Source organism: Typopeltis vanoorti, chromosome 3 (genome assembly GCF_054136105.1).
Source record: "Typopeltis vanoorti isolate ZY-2024b chromosome 3, IOZ_Tvanoo_1.0, whole genome shotgun sequence".
NCBI classification, from domain to species: Eukaryota; Metazoa; Arthropoda; class Arachnida; order Uropygi; family Thelyphonidae; genus Typopeltis; species Typopeltis vanoorti.
Window position 1 is genome coordinate 91,083,375 of NC_143551.1, and position 22,321 is coordinate 91,105,695.

General features: G+C 34.1%; 1 protein-coding gene across 6 annotated transcripts in view; it reads left to right on the forward strand.

The window, feature by feature from the left end:
• Nucleotides 1-22,321, forward strand: part of LOC150108380 (dual serine/threonine and tyrosine protein kinase-like) — a 261,870-nt gene that overhangs the window by 234,366 nt on the left and 5,183 nt on the right. For 5 of the 6 annotated variants that reach the window (XM_090390729.1, XM_090390726.1, XM_090390727.1 and 2 more), the window contains one exon: nucleotides 3,771-3,974. In XM_090390729.1, coding sequence (XP_090246855.1) covers nucleotides 3,771-3,974 — 204 coding nt within the window. The remainder of the gene's footprint in view (nucleotides 1-3,770; nucleotides 3,975-22,321) is intronic. The other variant, XM_090390728.1, reaches the window with a different exon arrangement.

The window sequence follows — 22,321 nt, forward strand, 5'->3', positions numbered from 1 at the left end:
AGTCTTTGTCTTCCTCTTTCCTCAATAGTTCCTTCGAGAAGTGTCCTTTGTAGGCAGTTATGTCTCAGAATATGTCCAAAATATCTGACTTTTCTCTTTTTAATTTCTTTCATCAGGCTCCTGTTTACACCTGCCATCTCTAGTACCTCTTCATTTGTCTTTTTGTCTTTCCATGATATTCTCATAATTCTTCACAGCATCCACATTTCAAAGGCCTCCAGTTTTTTCACACTCAAATTGGAGAGAGTGTCCATGTCTCTACTCCATATAATAATGTAGACCATATGTAGCATTTGGAGATTCTTAGTCTTGTTTTCAGATTTAATTCTCTAGATATTAGTAGATTTTTCATACTGTTGAAAGTTGACCTTACAATTTCAATCCTTTTCTAATTTCATCTTCTGTCCTGCCATTTTCTGTGATCAAGTGTCCAAGGTATATGTATTTTTGCACATGTTCTAATTTATTTCCTTTTATATTGATGCATATTTTTGGTATTTTCTTTTCTATTGAAATTATCATGATTTTTGTCTTTTTAAAGTTGAAACTGATTCCATACTGTTCGCTATACTTGAGGGTTTCATCTATAAGAGTTTTGAGGTCATATTTGTTTTCAGCTAGAAGAACCATGTCATCTGCATATCTTAGGTTATTAATATTTCTGCCCCCTACAGTGATTCCTTTGAGTTTACTAATTTTATTAAATATTTCTTCTGTGTACAGGTTAAAGAGAATTGGAGAAAAGACACAGCCTTGTCTCACACCTTTCTGAACTGGGAATTCTTCTGAGGTCTCTCTATTTATTCTCAAAGATGCAGTCTGTTCCCAGTAAAGATTAGTTAATAGCCTAATGTCTTTTCCATCCATGCCTATTTTTGTAAGGATTTCAATTAATTGTTCATGTTGGACATTGTCGCATGCCTTTTTGTAATCTATGAAGCAGAGGTACACATCTTTTTGTTTTTCTAGATATCTTTCTATGATGGTTCTGACGTTAAATGATACACAAAGTGGTTCCTTGAAGCCACTTTGTGTATCATTTATTTCTGTGTTTATTTTTCTTTTATTTCTTTCAAGAATAATGTATAGGAGGACTTTTGATACTTGACTGATGAGGCTGATTGTCCTGAACTCTTCACATCTTGTAGCTTTTGTTTTTTGGGGGAATTGGAAAGAAAATTGAGTGATTAATATCTTTGGGTAGAAATCCAGTCTTGTATATTTTATTGCATAATTCTGTTAGAAATTTCAGTCCTCCTTCATTGAGAGCCCTCAACCATTCTGCCCAAGATGTTATCTATTCCTGCAGCTTTATGTGGTTTTAGTTTTCTGATGGCATTTTCAACTTCACAGAGTAAAATGGATGGTCCTTCCAAATCAGTCTGTTCAGGAATATCATTTCTCTGTTGTTCATATAATTTCGTTATGTATTCAGTCCATCTTTCCATGATTTCTTTTTTATCCATTAGAATATGGTCTCTTGGGTCTCTAATGACACTTGCATGGTTTGCTGTATTTGTTCTGCTTGTCATTTCTCTGATCTTTTTCATGCATTTCTCTGCTTCTGTGTTTTCTATATCTATACATTTATATTTAATCCATTCCTCTTTGGCTTTCCTGCATTCTTTTTTTATTTCTTTATTCATGCTTTTATATTCAGGTTTGTTCTTTAACTTTTTTCTTTGTTCCATCAACGTCAGTATTTTTTCATTCATCCAAGGTTTATTCCTTTTGTGTATTTTTGGCTGCTTCATTGATGCTATTCTTGAATGTTTGCCAGTTCATGTTAATTTCATCAATTGGTGTTCTATTTTCTGTGTGACTTGTGGTGTCAGACTTGTTAAGGGATTTTTTGAATTCTTTTATAAAGCAGTCTTTAACTTTTTGTTGTTAAGTGAGTCTGAATTATAAGTTTCTCTTATGAATGGTTGGCTTGGTATCTTAAGTTTTATTTTGATTTTTGCAATCACTGGGTTGTGGTCCGATCCTATGTCTGCTCCAGGATATGTTTTTGTTTGTGTTTTATTGCATTTTGGAATCTTTTACTATATAAGAAACTTATTATTATATAGTCAATTTGGTTTCTATAGATGTCCCCAGGGCTTTTCCAGGTATATAGTCTTCTGGGAGGATGTTTAAACAGTGTATTGGTAATTATTAGGTCATTTGTTTCACAGAATTGAATTAATCTTTCACTTCTTTCATTTCTGATTCCAAGCCCTCGGTTTCCCATGCAAAATGAGATTTTTTCTGAGAAATGTGTGTAGTGGAGTAGAATGTCCTCCTGTGATGAGTCCTTGGACTTCTTGGAGGTATCGTCTAATAATAATAATAAAATAATTATATCAATTCTTTACATGTGTTATAGTTACACATAAATGACAATACAGTGTTAAGTATATCAATAAATATTTTTCTTTTCTAAGTTAAGGGGATAATATATCCCTCATTATTTTATTTTAGAGCCGGATATGAAACTCAGAGATCGAAATCTAAGAAGAGTTTCATACCGAAGAACTATCGGCGAGTCCAGGTGTAAGTCATCACTTGGGTAGTACAACACTATGGCAACTCATGTCAAAGGTGGAGCAAGCTCCATCGCTTTCCTTAATATTTTCTCATAATGTAAAATGCAGCTCCTAGGAGATGTATTATTGCTTTACATTATGAGGAGAGGTCACTACCCAGACCGGTTTCGGCCTTTATTGAGGTCTCATCAGTGAGTAGGTAGACCTGGAATACCAAGGTTTTAAGTGAACCGAACTTACATATACCCCCCCCCCCCCAACAAATTGCCAGACCAGTGTACCCATATATTATTATTACTATGATAAAGATCCAAGAGGCTATTTTTCCGGCAGCGTAAATTAAGTTAAGGGGATAATAAATCCCTCATTATTTTATTTTAGAGCCGGATACGAAACTTGGAGATCGAAATCTAAGAGTTTCATGCCGAAGAACTATCGGCGAGTCCAAGTGTAAGTCATCACTTGGGTAGTACAACATTATGGCAACTCGTGTGAAAGGTGGAGCAAGCTACACGACTATCCTTAATATTTATTATCCCCTTAACTTAATTTACACCGCCGGAAAAATAGCCTCTTGGCTCTTTATCGTAGTAATAATAATATATGGGTACACCGGTCTGGCAATTCGTTAGTGGGGGTATATGTAAGTTCGGTTCATTTAAAACCTTGGTATTCCAGGTCTACCTACTCACTGATGAGACTTCAATAAAGGTCGAAACCAGTCTGGGTAGTGACCTCTCCTCATAATGTAAAACAGTAATACATCTCCTAGGAGCTGCGTTTTACGTTATGAGAAAATATTAAGGATAGTGGCGGAGCTTGCTCCACCTTTGACACGAGTTGCCATAGTGTTGTACTACCCAAGTGATGACTTGGACTTGGCAATAGTTCTTCAGCATGAAACTCTTAGATTTCGATCTCCGAGTTTCGTATCTGGCTCTAAAATAAAATAATTAGGGATTTATTATCCCCTTAACTTAATTTATGCTGCCGGAAAAATAGCCTCTTGACTCTTTATTTTTCTTTTCTATTTCTAATTTCTTCTAGTTTTTGTTAAAACTAAAATAATAATCATTTTAAATGAACATTTTCAGGTTATTGCATATTTATGTTATGTTATGTAAAATGTATGAGCACTGTTTAATATAAATTCTCATATATTTAAAGTGATTTTGCTGTATTATATTGCTTCATTAAATCTGTCCATTAGTATCATATATTACAATACAAACTTTTGAATAGGTGCACGTCCAGAACGTTTAGCACATTTTGATAACAATTGCTGGAAGCTAATGGAAGAATGTTGGGCAGGAGATCCAAGCCATCGTCCTCTCCTGGGAGATGTGGAACCAAGGCTCAAAACTATTATGGAATATTATCGTTTGCATCCTAAAGAACAAAGTGTGTATCAGGATAATCCAAAAAAGGTTTCATATTCATATAGACGTAAGCGTTTTTCTCGGCTTCCCCCTGTGTAAAAAAAAAAAAAAAAAAACCTGGAATAACTACTTATTAAGCCAGTTTTTTTTTTTTTTTTTACATAGAAAATACCAGTTATTTTATACTGGTATATTATATATAAATAATTTTATATTCCGAAAATTTTTTAATTGAAGATTTTCATATACTCATTTTTATATGTAAATATCACCTTTTTGATTATATCTGTGAAACTTTGTATAATATTAATGATATTGCTTGTAATATAAAAAGTTTAATGTGCAATTTTTTTTTTTTTTTTTGTAATTAAGACTAATACTGTTTTGACATGACTATCTATGTTTTTAGAATAGTTATTGTTTAATATTGAATGGTATGGTTTGTAATTCTTAGGCAATGTTAAAACTTAAAAAATAGTATAGGTATAAGATTTTATACCTAATACGGGTAAATTTGTGAAGTTAGATAAACATAAGTCTCAAAATTAAATATAAAGATTTTAGTATATGTTTTTAGATAATTGCTGTATAAGCACAAAGAAAGTGATTGATACTTATGGTTGTCTAAATGTGCCATATGTTATTTTTGCTAGTCCATAAGTGCAGTTTTATCCCGGTTTTATGAAAATATTATAGATCACAAAATCCCGGTGCATGAGTCGCACAGAAATATTATTACTTGTATATTAAAATAACAAAAAAAAAAAAAAAAAAAAACTATGTGCAATAATAGTTATTAGTGAAAGTAAAATAGAGGAGGCCTGAAAAACATCATATTGTTACATAGATCTTGAAATGAATTTTGAGATTTATTTACATTCACTTATACTAACTCTTTATCACAATGAAATGAAAACATTGTCAGTGTAAAAACTGTAATAATTGCTGTAATAAAAACTGTTTCATTGCAGTTACAATGAAAAAAAAGTTAACAAAAATTTTGTTACAATAACAATGGCAGGAATAACTATTATAGCATAGTTATCTATCATAGGATGGACACAGGAAGCCAGTATTATTACGATAGCTACCTACCCCATCTCTTATTTTTGAGGATTTATCAGTTTTTTTGTTGTGCATTAAATTTTAATTGCTCAGCCAGCCAGCAGACCTGATCACTTCATGGAGGATAATTTTGGAAGTGGAAGATTATAACAAAATTACTTGCAATAACAAAAATCAAATTGGAGATTATTCAGAATATATAATAACAAAGATGCACAGTATTACTATTTGTAAAAACTATTATCAAGAGATCTGAGCAAATAAGCTTCACTAAATATATTACATTATAAACATCATAGCAACTAATGAAAATGATTTAAAGTAATACTAATTGATATTATGTTTCCTGTAACAAATTTAATAAAAACCTATTTGAACAGATGAATTAATAATAGTTCCTACAGATAATAATACTGTGCATCTTTGTTATTATGTATTGTGAATGTTCTGCTTGCTTTCTATAATTGCATATCATGTGGTATGAATCCCTACTTCTGAAGGTATATTGATTGGCTCAGTTATTAAAATTCAGTAAATGATAGGAAAATTGATAAATCTTCATAAATGAAGCATTGGGATAAGCTAAAACCATCATAATAGTATAATGGAAACCCATTCCTAATTTATGAAGATTAATTAAATTTTATTTAATATAAACTATATCGTTTCAGAGTTTCTAAAGAAGTTATGGAAAAGAGAATTTATTCATATTTTTTCCCATTTAAGTTTTCATGTTCTCATTAAGTTCTTATCTAGAAAGTATTTTTAACTTGGGTATAATTATGTTAAAGATACCAAGCAATTTTAAACCTGGTTTTACTCCATTTTTCCCAAGTGAGCAAACAGACAAAATGTCAAGTTTGCGCCTGCAATTGATGCAAGACTAGCTGATCCCACAGGTAGTGCAAGACCAAGGCAACTCGTGGTAAAGGTGGAGCAAGCCCTGATCACTAATCTTAATATTTACCCTTAATGCCAAAACACATCTCCAAGAAGGGGATGTATGATGTTTTGTATTAAAGGCAAGGGGCCACTACCCAGACCGGTTTCGACCTTTATTGAGGTCGAATGGGAGTTCATGCCTTTCATCACTGGCCTCTTTAGATTTAAAAAAAAGTTGTGCTGAGAGTCAGCTTGATAGTGAGAGAGGAGGAGAAAAGATAGAGTGGATAGTAGTAGATAGTTAAGAGGCCTCAGTCGATCTACTTGGCCTAACTTAAATGTCCGCACCAAGCGGATCTCCGACATTATCTCCCTCCATCCGTTCTTTTCAGCTTTCCCCGGTCAGTCACCTCTTCAGGTGTCTGCCCGAGGAAAGTGGGGAAAAAACAAATGAAAGAAGCACCACATGAAAAAGAGGAACTAGTAAATAACATTAAAATTTACATATAACAATTTGTAAGAAACTAGGTAAATTCTGAAATTTCAACCTGAATGACCAGTTTAATACTGAGAAGAGCGGGGGCAGAGCCTGGCCTGGGTGATCTTTTAAGAGATCGGGGAAATCTTTTAAGAGATGCAATATAGGTGCATTGGCTTTTGCAAGAGGGAACTTTGTGGGTTCTGAAGTTGACTTTATATTTCCAACTTGTGCTGGACTTCCTTGTTTCGATTTTTTTAATATTTACTTCTTCAGGGCTGGCTGGCCTCTTTTGTGTGGTTTCTGCATTGTTGATTTCCATATCTACTGCCTCCGTGTCCTCGTCTATTGTGACTGCAGTGATAGTTCAGTTTTGTTGGTGCTGCTGGTTATTTTCGGTTGCTACATCTGTAGTGGCGGTTTGATCGGTGGCCAGTTCCTCTTGCCCTTCATCTCTCCTGGTTGCAGGCTTCTCCACTGGTGTACTTGGCAGTGTTTTGGAGGTGGCGGCATGATTCTTTGTTGTTCCCTCATGCGTGGCCTTCAGCGTGGGGAAATCATTCGGTTCTGTGCCAATAACATTTTAGGCTGGTGTTTCCGTGTTGGGCGTAATAGTGCCTCCCAATTTTTCGGCCAGATTTCTGTCTGGACAGGTGTCTATTTTATGGCCGTTAATGCCGCATTTTAAGCATGCCGATTGGCACGGTGCTAGTGTATGACCCGCTGTTAGGCAGTTCTTACACTTTAACTTCGGGCACTGGGCCCCGAGATGAGTCAGGGCTCCACATTTAAAACATTGCCTCTTTACTCCCGGGTAACTCACCATTACCCTGGCCGATCCGATCATTACAAAATTCAGAACTTCTGCTTTCATCGTTAACGAGAACGTGACTTCCCCTGACATCCATTCAGGATAGTCAGCGTCTTTGCCTACTTGGACATCTCGTACGGTTCCCCATTTTGAAAAGACTTGATTAATTATGTCGTTGCCTCCTTCTAGGTATTCCAGAGGGAATCGCTCTATTCTCATCTTTTTAGAGATGCTACCAACGACAAAAGGATGGCAAAGTTTCCCTTCACACTCAACCCCTTTGAGTAGTTTCTCCCTTGTTGTTGTATTTTTACAAACTACTTGATATCTGCCACCCCAATAGGGGGTAAAGCCAGAAATATTATCTGCCCCTACGCAGTCAATTAGCGCTTTCGCAAACGTCCTCTTGTGTACACTTGCATCGATTTCGAACCCGAGGGTTCTTGCTCTCGGTAGAGCCGAAGACATGCTTCAAAAAAAAAAAAAAAAAAAAAAAAAAAGGGAAGAGTAGACCCTCGTACGATCCAAGTCCACAAAAAGACAGACCTGTAAAAAAGGCCAAGCTTTCCCTGTTTGCAGATAAGAAAAACCTATTAAACTTAGGTACAGGGGGAACACAAAGAACCAAAGAAGAAAAAAAAAGACAAAGGGTTCCTACCAAGGCAGCAGGACTATAATAGGAGCTCTCTCTCTCTCAGGGTCTGGAAACTGGAATCCAAGGCTGAGATACTTTCACTGCAGAGCTGGAACATGGCGCTCTCTCTTGAGGCTGTTAAATCTGGGATCTGGGACTTGTCTCATCAGTGGGAGCCAGGCTAGAAATACCAAGATTTAGTAATGCAGAGCTTATAAGTATTTTACCAAAACAAGTTACCATAAGGTGTTTTAACCTTATTAAATAAAAATCTCAGGAGATCTAAATGTAGAAAGTATTTTTAACTTGGGTATAATTATGTTAAAGATACCAAGCAATTTTAAACCTGGTTTTACTCCATTTTTCCCAAGTGAGCAAACAGACAAAATGTCAAGTTTGTGCCTGCAATTGATGTAAGACTAGCTGATCCCACAGGTAGTGCAAGACCAAGGCAACTCGTGGTAAAGGTGGAGCAAGCTCTGATCACTAATCTTAATATTTACCCTTAATGCCAAAACACATCTCCAAGAAGGGGATGTATGATGTTTTGTATTAAAGGCCTTGGTCTTGCACTACCTGTGGGATCAGCTAGTCTTGCATCAATTGCAGGCGCAAACTTGACATTTTGTCTGTTTGCTCACTTGGGAAAAATGGAGTAAAACCAGGTTTAAAATTGCTTGGTATCTTTAACATAATTATACCCAAGTTAAAAATACTTTCTACATTTAGATCTCTTCCTGAGATTTTTATTTAATAAGGTTAAAACACCTTATGGTAACTTGTTTTGGTAAAATACTTATAAGCTCTGCATTACTAAATCTTGGTATTTCTAGCCTGGCTCCCACTGATGAGACCTCAATAAAGGTCGAAACCAGTCTGGGTAGTGGCCCCTTGCCTTTAATACAAAACATCATACATCCCCTTCTTGGAGATGTGTTTTGGCATTAAGGGTAAATATTAAGATTAGTGATCAGAGCTTGCTCCACCTTTACCACGAGTTGCCTTGGTCTTGCACTACATGTGGGATCAGCTAGTCTTGCATCAATTGCAGGTGCAAACTTGACATTTTGTCTGTTTGCTCACTTGGGAAAAATGGAGTAAAACCAGGTTTAAAATTGCTTGGTATCTTTAACATAAATTCTTATCTATGGTGGCAGATATATTGCATTGTCTTGCTGTAGATGGTAAGATGCCACCATTATCTTAGTTTTTTTTTTACTGATCAGCAATCAGTTTTCTTTGTGTATTGATACATACAGCTTTTGTATTGACAATGTTTTCATCACTGTTATTTACTCAATCATTTCAGTCAGGACTGAATCTAATGATGGTCCTTTTGTGCCGTAGTATTACATATGTTTTTTTGTAAAATATGTAGTTTGTTGATTATTATGAATGTTGATTATCCATATTTGCCTCTTTTAAGGAAAAGAATGGGACAGAAATCTCGCTTGAGAAATCTGCCTAAGCCTTTAACTAGTTTATTTATAGAAAAATAAAAATTGTTGAAACTGCTTTTTTATAATGTAACCAAATTTTTTAAGTCTTCAAATGCAATGATCTTTCAATTATCCAACCTTCAAATGACTGAACCCTCAATTAATTGATCATTGAATGGGTTATGTCAGCTGACTTAAGTCACACACCATTATACAAGATATTTTGAAAAAGTTATTTATGGTAAAGTGCATTTGCAAATGCAACAGATATAGGAACTTTCTAGAAAACTCTTGCAGCTTTTCTTTAAATTGTTGTAGTCATCTACTTGAGGAGTGGGGGGGGGGAGGTCCTTTGATATAATATAATAACTGTAATAATTAATTTTCAATCCACCAATAAGCACATATTTTGGTTTGAAGGAATACCAAAAAGTATGACACTCTCATAGGTTCTGATGTCCAAAGAAAGAATTATTACAAACAGGCTGCATAAATGGTCTAATAAGAATATAGGTGAACTGCACCAGATTTGTGAAAGAATTTCATGTCAATCCTGTTTACCTAAAAAAAAAAATGCATAATTTAATTCAGAATTTAATCCATTTAAATCTAGTTTCAAAAAAATTCATAAATATGTTTGTTTACACACACAGTGATGCCCTGCTTGACGATGATTTGCTAATATGATAGTTTTCAATTATGACCAGTGCCTATCTATCACATGATGGTTCTGGCAACATGACACTGTTGTAAATCAACTGATGCTAATGCATAGTTTTTGAAGACAGTTTGTTTACGACATAGTTGCTTGCTGCATTTCCCTATGTTTTACTGTGCATTAGCACAGTAAATTATAAACTGTGAATTATACATTGTTTATAACTTATTTTATTGAAGTTTTGTTATTATTAATAATGACAAAAATCAAAACAAGGATACTGTGCTTCCAGTAATTACATTATTATTACTATTATATTATAAAATTACATTATTATTATTATACGGGTGCCTCCATAGAGTCCAAAGACTCATCATGAGAGACCCATTCTGGTCCCCCTAGCCAAGTGCTGAAAGATTTCCCCTGCATCTATCCTATAAAACCCTTTAAGCAACTTAAATGTTTCTATCATATCCCCTCTTTTTCTCCTATCAACCAATCTTCTGCAATCCAAAACCTTCAATCTATCTTCATAGGGAACATTCCACAGCCACTCACCATCTTAGTCACTCACCTCCAAATCCTCTCCTTATAAAGAGGAATAACAACTTTCTTATTTCTACTTGTTAATGTGTTCTTCAATAGCCAAGCAATATGACATCTAAACTTTGTCTACCACCATCCCTAAATCTCTAGCTTTATATATTTCCTGGAATATGTGTGGTCCCATCAATGTAATGCACAGCTTGTAATACATTTATCCCAAAATGAATAACTTTACATTTCTCCACATTAAATTGAGACCCATTATCTTTTGCCCATTCTGGCAGCCTATTTAAATTGTCCTGCAAACTCCTTACATTGCCTTGATTAACTATTACTCTACTTAATTTCTTATCATCAGCAGACAACTGAATATTTCCCTTCAGGTTATTTCCTATATCATTTATCTACAAATTAAACAGCAATGGTCCCAGCACTGAACCTCATGGCACACCACTAATCATCTGTTTTCACCTTGATTCTGCCCCTCATTTTTCCACTTTTTAATATCTGTCCAGCAGCTATCCACTTAACCAGTCATATCCTTCCCCATTTGTTTTAATTTGTGTAAGAGTTCCATGTGGTATTCTGTCACATGCTTTGGCGTAATTCAGCAGAATCATCGTGTAGTCATTTCCTTTATCCAACTCAGTGGTTACTCTATTATAAAAAGTTAGTAAATAATTAAGGCATGACTGACCCTTCACAGAGCCATGTTGACCCTCATACAGTATCATATTTTTATCTATCCCTTGTTGAATTCTCTTTTTTACCAATTTTTCTGGTACTTTTACCACCACCATGCCTGAGATACTGATTGGTCTATAATTTGCTACTGCAGTCTTAGAACCTCCCTTATGTAAAGGAGGAATTATTTTGTCCTCTTTCCACTCCCTTGGAACTCTACCAGAGCTGAGACTTAAATTAAAGAGCCTAGTCAAAGGCATCACCCTTACACATTCCAAAACCCTAGCTGATATGCCATCTAATCCCACAGCTGTATTTACATTGAGATTCTGCAGTATCCCAAGAACCTCAAATTAATCCACCTCTGTTTCCACATTAGTGTCTGTCACATAGGTTAAAGCAGTAACCTCACTAGGAGGATATACCTTTGCAAAGTGGTCACTCAGTAACTGAACTATTTTATCTGCTTCTGTGTCCTGATGACTATCATCACTCATTAAGGTTACTCTTCCATAGTTATTCTTCCTCTTACTTGCCATATAAAGAAAAAACTCTTTGAAATTTCCTTTTGCTTGCTTGACTAGATTCTTCTCATAATCTGATTTTGCCTTCCTTGCCATGCTTGTCACCTTGCCTGAGCCTTGTCTCTTTATATACCCTCCACAGCATTTTCTTCTGCAGATGCATGTTTTCCAGATAATCTTTGGAACTCTATGGTCTATAGCAGTGATGGCGAACCTTTTTACCCAGGTGTGTTAAACATCATTTTTTTTTAATATTGACGTTGTTGATGTGCAACTTGCATTATAAATTAAACTACATAATCATAGATGGTGACTTATACATAGCCTAATATGATATTTATTTAATAGGACATTGATATAAAATCTATGAATTCATATTATATAATTAATTTAATAAACTGAAATAATATTAATTCATAGATTTTATATCAATATCAAATTGTTGCTGAGTACTGGTAGAAAGTTGCTTTATAGAAGGGCTATAGTGTGTACATTTTAATGCTACACAGGCAGAGCTTAAAACCTTACTCAATCTATTTCTCCCTTTCGATGTGATATTATTTAAGGCAGAAAACAGAGTTTCACAAGGGTATGTAGAAGAGAAAATTGTTAGAAGAGCTTTAGCAAAGATTTTAAGAGCATGAAAGTTTTCAGGAAGGCTATTCCTCACAGTCTGAATTTACACGCGGTATCATGCAAACATTCCCACTCAAGTTCTTCTAATTCATTTCTAACAGCAATAAACTTTCTTTGCCAGATAGGATTACACTGGAAGTCGGCTAGCATTTCTAGATCTTTTAAATCCAACCACTCGAAGTCATCTAATTTAAGATACACGAATTCTGTTTCATCAGGATGCTTTATGAATTGGATTGTTTGTTCCAACATTAGAAATTGCTTAAATCTAGAAGAAAACTGCTCAGTTTCTGACTTTAGAACTTCAATAAATTGTTTGATATGTTGTTCACGATTTTTGGGGCTGGTTTCGTTAAAACAATTTTTCACTTTTGGGAAATACTTAAAATTGTTATTTTCTAAATCACGTTGAAATATTTTGAGTTTATTCTCAAAGCTCTTGATTGTGCCAAACATAACATCGACAGATTTTCCGAAACCTTGCAGTTGTATATTAAGTTCATTCAGGTGCAATGAAAAATCTGTGAAAAACATCAGCTTACTGAGACAAGCAGAATCGTTCAACTAAGAAAATTCGTGCTCCATGCCCTTTGTATTTAAATATAATTTAATTTAATTTAAACATTCAACAAACCGTTCCGTACTTGGCCATGACTCAAGCATCGAATATTATTGTACATTAATATTAATAGACCATTGTACACTGATTCAACTTTGCTTAAAAGTGAATTAAATTCTCGTTTGTTTAAAGCCCTGGCAGCAATAAAATTAGTTACCTTTGTCACAATTCTCATCACATCATCCAAATCCTTTAAGCCTGATTTCGCACACAGTGTCTCCTGATGTATAATATAATGGAAACAAACCAGGGGATGACCAACATATTCTGTAAATTCTTTGATAAAACTGACATTATGGCCAACCATGTTAGGCACACCATCAGTTGTAATCGAAAATATTTTCGATAAATCGATCTGTTTCTCACGGAACACTTTAACAACACAGTCACATATATCTTTACCTGTCGTGTTTGGAGGTAAATTTTCTAACTTTATCAATTCCTCGTGCATAGAATCACTGTGAAGATACCTTGCAATAATAGCCAATCGAGCTGATGACTTAATATCTGTAGTTTCGTCGAGACAAATGGAAAAACAATGGTATGAGTTCAAGTCTTGTTGCATTTGATTTTCTATACTAGCATTCATTGATATAACTCTGTCTTTAATAGTATTCCTACTTAATGGTAACTCTTTCGTGCGCTTTACAATAGCTTCCTTATTATGAATGTCCTCAAATAAAAATGGTGCACACTTTACAAAAGTTTCTTTAATATAATCACCAACACTAAGTGGTTTCCCATGTTCAACAATAGTATGTGAAATACTGTAACTTGCGGCTACTATGAAGGTCCTGAAACAAATTTAATTAAAATGGTTGGTGGGGGTAGCAGTGTTCACTTTACTTGGCCAGTTTGCCTGTTTTGAGGGATGACAAGATTGTGATTCTGCGAGTTTTAGATGTTGCGATATGTATTCTTTCTTCAAAAGAATGTTTTTTCTAGGAGCCATTTGTGCTTAGTTTCAAAATGTCTTCTTACATTCCAAATTCTATTCACAGATAGATCGCCACACAATTTACAGAGAACTTTATCGCCTCTATCAATAGCACCATATTGTTCAGTCCAGGCATCTTGGAAATTTCTTCCACTTCCTTTCTGTAATAATTTTAGTTTTTTTATTAGTGCTAGCTGCCATTGTAAAAGGGTTCACAAATTAAAAAAGAGCACAATTATATACAGCAGTAATAATTAATAAGAACTAACAATTACTGGAAATGAATTATACACCAGCAACTCAAATTACTTAAGTGGCAGACCATGCAAGACTACCACTACTTCTTTCAGTAGGGTTGCTCAGATTTATTACCAGTACGTTTGTAGAAACCTTGTTACGTTTTACTCTCTATGATGCTACTAAATAGCAGCTATTTAGTTGGTTTTGTTGCGACGTCATCGTAAGTTGTTACTATTTGCATTATTTAACAAAATCTACTTATTGCGACTATAAAAATGTTTTCACTATTTACTCAGATAAATTCAATATTTAATGCTGCAAATTATATATTCTGTTAAAGTGGGTTTTAAATATGTTTAGAATTGTATTACAAGTTCTAAACATATTCATGCATTCCAAGTCTCTCGACTTGGAATGCATGCATGAATGAATTTCACACAGATGTCAAATGAAAACTTTAAGTTTATAATATATAAAGCACATATTTATGAGTTTGTATCATATAATATTGATAATAATTTTTATAAGTTTTTATAATATCATATGACTATGCAGAAATTATAATGATTAAGAAAGGAAACGTAAACTTAAAATGCTCGTTGTTTATAGGCTAGTTACATAATAAAATAGAAATAAGCTAACTACAAAATAAAATAGAAATAGGCCAACTATAAAATATAATTCTTTCAAAGAAACCAAACCTACCTTCGCCTTAACTGAGAGCAATCTTACACGATTTATCGCAATTTTTTCATCAGAATACCAATATTTTTCAACATCCAAGGTGTATCACCTGAAACCCTCAAGTGTGTCAGTGCTGACACACGTGTCATAGGTTCGCCATCACCGGTCTATAGCAACAACCAACAGTATATTTTGTCTTACTGGCCTTATTCTCACACGAGATTGCTTCAAATGAACAGCCACCTTCCTGCCTATCTCCTTCTTTTTGGCTGCAATTCAAATAAGGTCGGGGGGGGGACTAAAAGGATGCTGCAGTTCCTATATATTGATGATGATAGCATCCTTTTAGTCCCCCCCCCCCCCCCCCCCCCCCCCCCCCCCCCCCCGCTGACCTTATCTTTCTGAATTGACTACCCTATTCAAAATTTTTGCTGGAGAGACTAGATTCCTCACTAAGAATTAGACACTAAGATTAAAATTATTAAATTGAATGATAATGGTGTATCGAACTCTGAGTTAGGTTGTAGGCTAAAGTTCTTCAGAACACTGTTATGAAAAGCAAAAATAAAATTATAATGAAGCGAAAAGTGCTACAACAGTTAATATCCCATTTTCCATAAATGTGACAGTCTTATTGCTGAAATGGAAACACTTCCAGCAAAAGTTTTTGCAAAATTTATTTTGCAAAATTTTATTACATAATTTATTACATAAAGTATTTATTAACATATAAATGCTTTATATATGCCAGTTATATATAATACTGTATAAGATCAGTGCATATTTTTAATATGAGATTTAGGGTGACCAGTAAAGTTTTGAAATCATATAGAAAGCAAGGCAGTATGTGTGGGAGGGGGGGGGGCTATTAAATCATTGTGCATCTACAAGTGAAAATTAAATTTGTTATATGATGGTGATCTGGAACCTAACATGTCATGTAACTGGGGTATACCTGTATGTATTGATGTAAACTCTCTTGGCTGCAGTACATGGATAGTAGTTTATATAGCTAATCAGTGCCAAAGGAAACAAAAAAAAAAATAGAATTAACTATTTGGAATAGGTGCAAATATACAGAAAAAAAGTTTCAGAGAAACACAAAGCATTAGAAATATAGTGACTGTATTTAACTATAGTGACTGTATAAAAAAAATAAAGTAATTGAAACTATTTTGGACTCTTGAACATTGTTGAGTATGTGTGGTGATCTCATTTTTGCCATGGCTGAATCATAGTTGAATAACAATCTAATATGTAGCTAAGGTTTATATTTAGATAGCTTTGGCTAAGCATATTTTCTGTAGATTTTAATATCTTCCACTTTCAAGATAATGTTGGTGTAAGATCTCTGATGGGTTGTGAAGAATAACAATGATAAAAGAATTGTTACCACTCTTCTATCCACAAATGCCATGAAATTGATAATAGTGAAATAAAAGAACTTTTTCTCCCCTACGCATAATCTCCAAAATCAGAACTATATTCACAGATATAACTAAACTGTGATCTGTGCATCATCCAGTGCAGCCAAAGCACAACAGTCTAAAGCAGTGGGTCTTAACCTTTTTAGTGATTGGCACCCTCTTGAATCTAAAAATAATGTGTGTCTATTTCTTTATTTAGGAAATTACATCTATTGCAAGATAATTTATTTATTGAAAAATAAACCCATACATTTACATATACATATCTCAATTTTTAATGGCTATGTTGTTGTTTATTAAATTAAAGAAAATTAGTATTCGTTTCTGCGTCAAACCACCTCGTTAACATTTGTACTCAGAGTATGCGAACACGTGCGCGTATCAACCAGTTTCTTATTGTACTGCATGTGCTAGCAAGTGCGATGCGCTGAGGCAAAGGTAGAGAGGGTAGGAGTGGGAGTCCCAAAAGTCGACGTAGCATTCGCTAGTTTCTCACAGGCAGTCAGGTGGTAGTTTCCATCGAAAATTTAGAAACTTCTCTTGCACCCCTGGAAATGCTTTCTTGCACCCCCAGGGGTGCACACACCCCAGGTTAAGAACCACTGGTCTAAAGTATCTGGGTATTTATTGTCTTTGGTGTGATTACACTGTTCCATATTAAAAACAAAAAAATCCATAGCTCAATATATAGAAAAACATATCAAAAGTCACATACAGGACATAGCGTAAATTCTATATAATCATGTACCATCTGTAAATCCGAATGATAACGAGTCTACAAGAGAGTAAAGTGGGATGCATTGGAGATCTTACATCAATGTCCTCATGAAATTGAAAAGTATATTAGAATCCACAGAAATTATTCTCAACCCCAGCCATCTGAATAGTAACAACTAATCAGACTGTTATTCAACTGTGATTTAGCTCTGGCATAAATAAATGAGATCATGCACATATGTCCATAATGTTAGCAAGTTAAGAATAATTTCAAACACTAACAACAATCCTTTTTAAGAGTAATGACATTGTGTTTCAATGTTTTATCTATTTCTCTGAAGTTTTTCTTCTCTATATATTTACACCTGATGAAGTCCTTGATGGAAGGATGAAATTAGTCATGCTCTTAAATTAATGAGAATGATTAATTTTATTATGGATCTATCTATATTTTATAGCCAAATATAAAGAGAAACTTAAGTTTTGAAGTTTACCAGAGAGCTTGTGAGAATATAACCTTTGGCATAGGAGTGCCTTTGTATGCACTACTTAAAAGATTAGTTCTGCCCAGGAGCCTGTATATTCACCTTTTATTAGTGCTTAAATTGGGTTTCATTAGCTTGACAGCTGTTTCAAAGTTGATTCTCATCAAAAACCAGGCAGAAATGAATGTTGAAATTGCCCTGGTTCTAAAAACAAAACTCCCATTTGTTCCAACGTCACTTTTGCAATAGTTTTCCCTATGGTATTCTGTCATATGCCTTGATATAATGCAATTCCACTATCACTTTATTATAAAATGCTCATCAAAAAAGAAAAAAGAAGCCATCAGAATTAGGAAAGTTAAAGGCAACAGAATGAGGCAAAGAAATCTTGAGCTAAAGGATCATATAATGGAGATACAGATTTCTAAAATAAATTAAAACAAGCTAAGTCTAATACAAATTTGAAATCTACTACACATGGAAACTGAAGTGATATTAGTGAGGATTTTTTTTTTCTGACCATAAGCATGAATTGCAAGCATTGTTGACACTATTATTATTAACATCTGACCTCCATGGAGTCAGAAACTCATCGTGGGAGGTACATGCTATTGCACACAGTGCTCATCCAACCATGCTTTAAAATGATTCAGTGTGTCTACATTCACAACACACTCAGGCAATGCATTCCACTCACCAACCACTTTCCATGCAAAGAACCTGCTCCTCATTGTTGTTGACAGTTTTATTGATACTTTTTTTTTGACAGATTGTTGACACTTGATCACAGAATAAGCTATATCAATGCATTAGTATTGATTAGCTCTGAACCAATTACAGAATTCTCAGAACACTAATCTTTGTTACATGAACATGCATGGAAATCCTTTGTGTACTTGCATGAGGACTCCACTCAATAATTTATCATGTGCAGCTACATGTTTTGATGAAATACAGGGAAACTATGTTTAAAACTTTTTAATTTTAATTCATCAAATTGAAAAGTGATGTTAGTATTCAGTGACAATTTCCATTGCAAAAATCCCTAAACATACTCCACATGCAGCATTACAAAACATCTGCATACTGTATTCAGCATACTATAAGACGGCAAAAAACTGTATTAGAATCTTGTTACAATGAGTAAGCAACTTTTAGTTTGCTTCAAGGTTTGAGCTATGTGGGATTATGGATGTGCTTAATTGTGTTCCACTTTGTACTGACAGATTGCAAATAAGAATGTCTGCTCACTTTTTTTTTTAATATCACTGCAAAAATGCCATTTTTTTATAAAAATTTAAACAACCATAGCACTGTAACCATTCAGCATCAGATCCATGTTTATATGAAGTTTAACTTAGCATTTAACTTAAAAAGACTTCTGCTATAACATCCCAAAGTTATTCGCATTCCTTTGCTCTCATTCTGTATATAATGCAAAACTTATTATATTTGTCATTTTGGAATGTTGCTTAAGAATATTTAATTAAAATAAATGAAGATAAAAATAAAATTACTGACATTTAAATTATTTGTGTCTTTCACATGAAGTTTGATAACACTACTGTCCATAGTATAATGTAAAGTGTACTAATTATAACAAAATTATTCATCACAAAATACAAGAAAAAAAATTTTACCTCAATGTTTTGCAACAGCATTTTTGGTACTCTTTTATAAAGGAGTACCATTAAATATGATGGTAAATGTGATGTTAGCCACATAGTAGTTTAATAGTAGTTTAAATCATATATTATTGTAGGAGAATACATATTTGCTGTTACTGATGTTGCATATGACAATTAACTCTTTTTTTCCCCTTCAGAATTTGAAAACCTTTACTGTTACCCATTCATTGTTATCTCTAGTGGTCTTTACACCTTTTTGTTGCTGTACCTGTTTCTGCATACATCCATCTCATATCATTCACAATTTTCATAGAGGTGTTTGAAATTCCAGAGAATGTAGTGCAGTCATAAGTGATATCTTTTAATTGGAAAGATTGAGTTTTAATTTTTGCTCAGGATGTGAGGAACCTTTATAATAGTTTTACAGCTAAAGTTAAAATAGCTGGTCTCATACAATTGTGGTCAAGTTTTCCTTCCAGACTCTTGAGTTTTTTTCTGTTAAGTCTCTGATAAAGTTTACATTGACTGTTATTATTTGGGACTTCGATGAAGTCGCAAAGGTCATCGTGGAAAGCCCATCTCAGACAACAGTATCATGCCACTCCTTAAACTCATTCACTGTTTGTGCATTTCCATGATCCAACCTACCCCTATGCAAATAAGTCGCACCTTGGCTTCTTCCTCACCACTTCCATCCATTGATAGAAATTTCAAGTTTCTATCAACTATCACCCACAGCTACCACACCTCTGCTTCCTTTACTGCACTTCGTAAAACCAACAGAGTATGTAGTCTTCCAGTTATAAATTCCAAACTTCAAGACCTTTAGTTGCATTATACAGATACCCCATTCATCTGTCCAGCTTATTGAAATCCTCTTGAAGGCTACCACATTGGCATTATTACTAATAACCCTTCTCAGCTTCATATAATCTGTTATGAATATCATCCTACAATTCATTGACATAAAGGTTAAACAATGCAGGTCAAAATACCGAGCCCTGTGGAACTCCACTGGTAACTAACCTTCTGCTTCCTTGATACTGCTCCCTCATACACAGCTATCTAATATTTCTCAGAGACAGCTAATCCAACTTACTAATGTGATATCTAAGCTCATATGCTGCAGTTTAAATATTAGCTTATGTGACACCCTATTGTTGGTTTTGTCTTTATCCAACCTTATATTTGCTAGTTGTTGGTTGACCCCACATTCAAACATAAAGAAAATTTTTATTATACTGCGCCACTCTATGTTTGAAATCGCACAATTATTGTGAAGGAGTCAAGCTTCAAATAGCACAACAGCAACGTGAACTTGCTACAGGCCGAAATTTTCTTATTTATGCATAGGGTTTCCCACAAGATTCTTATTTTAATGAGCAGTGCAATGAAACTGAAATTAGGCAAGCAAAGGAATCAAGTTAAACAAGATATTTATTCTCTCACAAAATTATTTTTACATAAGAAACAAGAACTCTATTAAGATCAATACAATTAGAAAATAATTTATGCATTCTATAAAGTATTTAGATTCTACTCAGCTGAGTACATCGTTTACTGCTTGAACATATATATAAGGCTATCACAATTCTCATCCGTTAGGATTTCAACTTAGTTTCACCTTAAACAACAACAATATTCAGCAAAACACTTAAAAAGTAATTCTTTTTAGTCTCATAGAATAATCACAAACTTCAATTTTTTCAAACACTTAGCTGGCATCATCAATATCTATCAGAGGATTAAGATAGTTCTTAAAAGGCTCAGCCTTGTATTTACATATACATTGTGAGATAACACATTCAAACACGAACTAATTCTTCGATGAAGTTTCTCACATTAGTTTCACAAGGTAAATGTTTTATAATATCACTCATTCAAGTTTGACTAGCTGGCTCCAGCAACACTAAATTTGACCAAGTTCTCTGGACACAAGTAACACTATCACACGTTAGTTATAGAATAGATATTCTTACTGGTATGATCATCATAGCTTGCACGTTATGGAAAACTCTTACAACGCTTCTAGGCACTTGATAATCTTCCACTATAGGCAACACAAAACTTATAGTATCCCTGAGTTCAATAATTTATTTATTAAGACTGGAAAATGTATTTTCTTGCTTGTAATAACTTATCTTACGATAAATCTTGATCATATTATTATCCTTTCACTCAGGCAAATTCCTTTACAAGGTGACAGGAAACTATAAATAAATATGAGTTCGAAGTAAGATTCATTAAAATCGGAAAAGTTTCCAAATCTTTGTTACATTGTACGATCCCAGGTTAGATCACATCTCACAACCTTCCCACACTCTCTCTAATTTCCTTCTGGTTCCTTCTTCCTATATCTCATAAATCCCCTCTTTCTTTCCCGCCCAAACTTGTTTTTTCTCTGCTCTTTCAGTTTACAACGAAATTTCCACGTGATCGTTGTACAGTTCCCAACGCTACGGCACACGCTGTCTCAAAATAACATAGTTTTCTGACAGCAGCCAATCAAATCACATTAGCAGAGTCCCTTAGAAATACTTTCACTTTCAGTAACAACAAATAAAATGCATATATTACAGTTCACTTAGGATACATTTACAAGTTAATATAAAGAATTTATGTAAGATAAATAACTAAAAAAAATTACAATTATTATTTCTATGAACAAAACAGTAAATGTTTAAATTACAATTTACTTAGGAGCAAACTTAGCTCAGGAAATGCAATCCATGTTAAATCATGAATGAAGTTTTAATAATCATAAAATTCTTCATTCACAAATTAACTTAACACTATCAAATGCATCTGTAAAATCCCCAAAAATGGCAGTATATGCTTTTTCCTCACCTGCTCTTGATACTTGATTATGAAAAGCAATCAGATTACTAAAACAAGAGCACCCCCTTAACAAATCCATGCTGATGACATTACCCTCATCTGCTCAATGCTGTATACAATCTGTAATTTCTCCAAAATCTTAACAAATGCAGAAGAAATACAAACTAGTCTATAGTTTGACACTTCCATTCTGTCATCACCTGTATTTAATGGCATATCTTACCATTAAATATGGGTGATGACAGAATTGACATCAAATACTAAGAGTACTTAGTATTTGAAACACACTTCTGTATTTCCAAACCTTGTACTCTCCCCTTCACTCTAGTATAACACCTTCTTTCCAGGATGAAATACCCAATAAAGTAATCAATAAATAACTCCATTATTACTTCTACATTGGTCACTCTATTCCCATTTGCATTTAACAGTATCATTCTTCCACAATGATTTCTCCTACTGGTCATCCACTTTACACCAAA